Source organism: Sinocyclocheilus rhinocerous, unplaced genomic scaffold (assembly GCF_001515625.1).
Source record: "Sinocyclocheilus rhinocerous isolate Xijiao unplaced genomic scaffold, SAMN03320098_v1.1 scaffold1629, whole genome shotgun sequence".
Lineage (NCBI taxonomy): Eukaryota > Metazoa > Chordata > Actinopteri > Cypriniformes > Cyprinidae > Sinocyclocheilus > Sinocyclocheilus rhinocerous.
The window spans coordinates 49,920-52,241 of NW_015662168.1; the positions used below are offsets into that span (position 1 = coordinate 49,920).

The window sequence follows — 2,322 nt, forward strand, 5'->3', positions numbered from 1 at the left end:
GCTGGGATCAACCAGATACATATGATCTGTACAATTAAAAAGGAAATACCAGTAATTCCAATGTAAATCGACAGCAGAATGCTATGTGAGATGCTGTTAAAAGCTACTTAAATCAAGAAAAATTAGCATCAATAAAAGTTCAGAATCAGCATCCATCAATAGATCATTAGTAACTTTAATCAATGCAGTGTCTGTGCTATAAAGTGGACGATGACCAGATTGAAATTGCTTAAACAAGTTATTATCCATACAAAGATAAATCACCTTGTTAAGCAATTTTTTTTTTCTAACAAAAAAAGTTAATTAAACTATTTTTATGGATGGTCATGAGGTGCTCTACTTTCAGAAAAGTACGTTAGATTAAATTGCAAAGTAATACCTCACAAGGAAAAACAGTAAATTTTAATAACATTACTTTTCTTAAATGAGACCACCTCAATGCAACTGACAAATACGACCTCCAAAGGACACAGTCTCTGAAACGAGATGCAGCTCTGGCATTAGTCCAGTAGTTTCCAGTAGAGAAAAGCATTGGCCAAGCCGGACGCAAAGTCTAGGTAGGAAGGGGCCACTGAGACTGCCTGCAGATCCCCAACTCTCTTTAAAGAAGATATCACCAGAAAGAAATAAAGAACGTTTTAATAGAGAGAAAGCGATCAGAAATCGCCTCAATAGGCTCGAAAGGAGGCTTACAGAGAGCTTCTAACACCACAGCCAGGTCCCACGTGGGGATGCAAGATCGTACCAGGAGCCTCAGCGCACCGCGGAGGAAACCTGTGGAGAAACGGGCCTGCAGGAACTCCAGCACTATACCAACCGTGCAGTTAACTGGGTCGAGCTGGTGATCTCCGCACCAAGAAGTGAAAAGTTTCCACTTCAAGGCGTACAGTTTCCTCGTAGAGGGAGCTCTGTCTGTACCATCGCATCCAGCCCCAGTGGTGCTGGATGAGTCAGAGAGAACCAGAGGGGACAGTGCGATGTCATAAGAGTCGCAAACAGGTCCACCTGCCTGGCCAAAAACTCTCGATATCTGCTTCACCACCCTGGGGTGAAGCATCCATTCCCCGGGCCTCGGCCCCTGCCTCGACAGGATGTCTGCTCCCATATTTAGATGCCCAGGAATATGCACTGCTCTCAACGAAATGAGTTTGTCTTGGGACCACACAAGGATCTGGTGCGCCAGCTTGTATAAGGGGCGCGAATGCAGACCTCCCTGGTGGTTGATGTAAGAGACCACCGCTGTGTTGTCGGTGCGCACCAATACATGACGATCTCTTAGGTCCAGGAGGAAGTGCTTCAAAGCTCGAAACACGGCCAGCATCTCCAGGCAGTTGTGCCACGTGAGATGGCGACGGCTCCACAGACTCCGGGCAAGGTGGCCACTCATGACCGTTCCCCAACCAGTGAGGGACGCGTCCGTCGCTAGCGTTGCGCGGCGACAAGGAGCTCCCAGCACCGGGCCCTGAGACAAGAACCAAGGCTTCCTCCACATGTCCAAGGCACGGCCGCGTGACCTTGATCATGCAAAGCGGGCTTCCCCTCGGGGAGAACCCCTTAGTCTTGAGCCACCACTGTAGGGGTCTCATGTACAGCAGGCCAAAAGGTATCACCTTGGACGCAGCTGCCATCAGACCCAGCAGTTTCTGAAACTGCTTGACAGTGAGTGACCGGCCTTCTCTGACTCTCGCGACTGCAGTGAGGATCGACTCGATCCGAGCAGGAGACAACTGTGCCTGCATCGTGGTCGAATCCCACATCACGCCCAGATAAGTGGTCCTCTGTAATGGTGAAAGCACACTTTTCTTGGCGTTTAGTCTTAGCCCCAGCTCTTTCATGTGAGCGAGAATGACATCTCGAAGCCGAACCGCCAACTGCTCTGATTGAGCCAAAAACAAAACAATCGTCGATGTATTTCAGTATGCGGATGCCCTGGAGTTGCAAGGGAGCCAGAGCAGTATCCACACACTTTGTGAAAGTGCGGGGTGAGAGTGCAAGGCTGAAAGGAAGAACCTGGTATTGGTAAGCCTCGCCCCTGAAAGCAAACCTCAGGAACTTCCTGTGATGGCGAAGGATGGAGATATGGAAGTATGCATCCTTTAGATCTATCGTAACAAACCAGTCTACGGACCTGATCTGAGACACGACTTGCTTGATAGTGAGCATCCTGAACTTCAGTCGCATGACTGAGCGGTTCAACTGACCTAGATCTAAAATGGGACGCAACCCTCCATCTTTCTTCGGAACAATGAAGTACTGGCTGTAGAACCCGGACTATCTGTCATGAGGAGGGACCACCTCGATGGCCTCCTTCCTCAAAAGAGT

General features: G+C 48.9%; 1 protein-coding gene across 1 annotated transcript in view; it reads left to right on the forward strand.

Annotated features, from left to right (window-relative positions):
* Nucleotides 1-1,142: 1,142 nt before the first annotated feature.
* Nucleotides 1,143-2,322, forward strand: part of LOC107727884 (interferon-induced protein 44-like) — a gene marked incomplete at its 3' end in the record, with an annotated part of 7,791 nt that continues 6,611 nt past the window's right edge. The window contains exon 1 of the mRNA XM_016537924.1: nucleotides 1,143-1,225. Coding sequence (XP_016393410.1) covers nucleotides 1,143-1,225 — 83 coding nt within the window. The remainder of the gene's footprint in view (nucleotides 1,226-2,322) is intronic.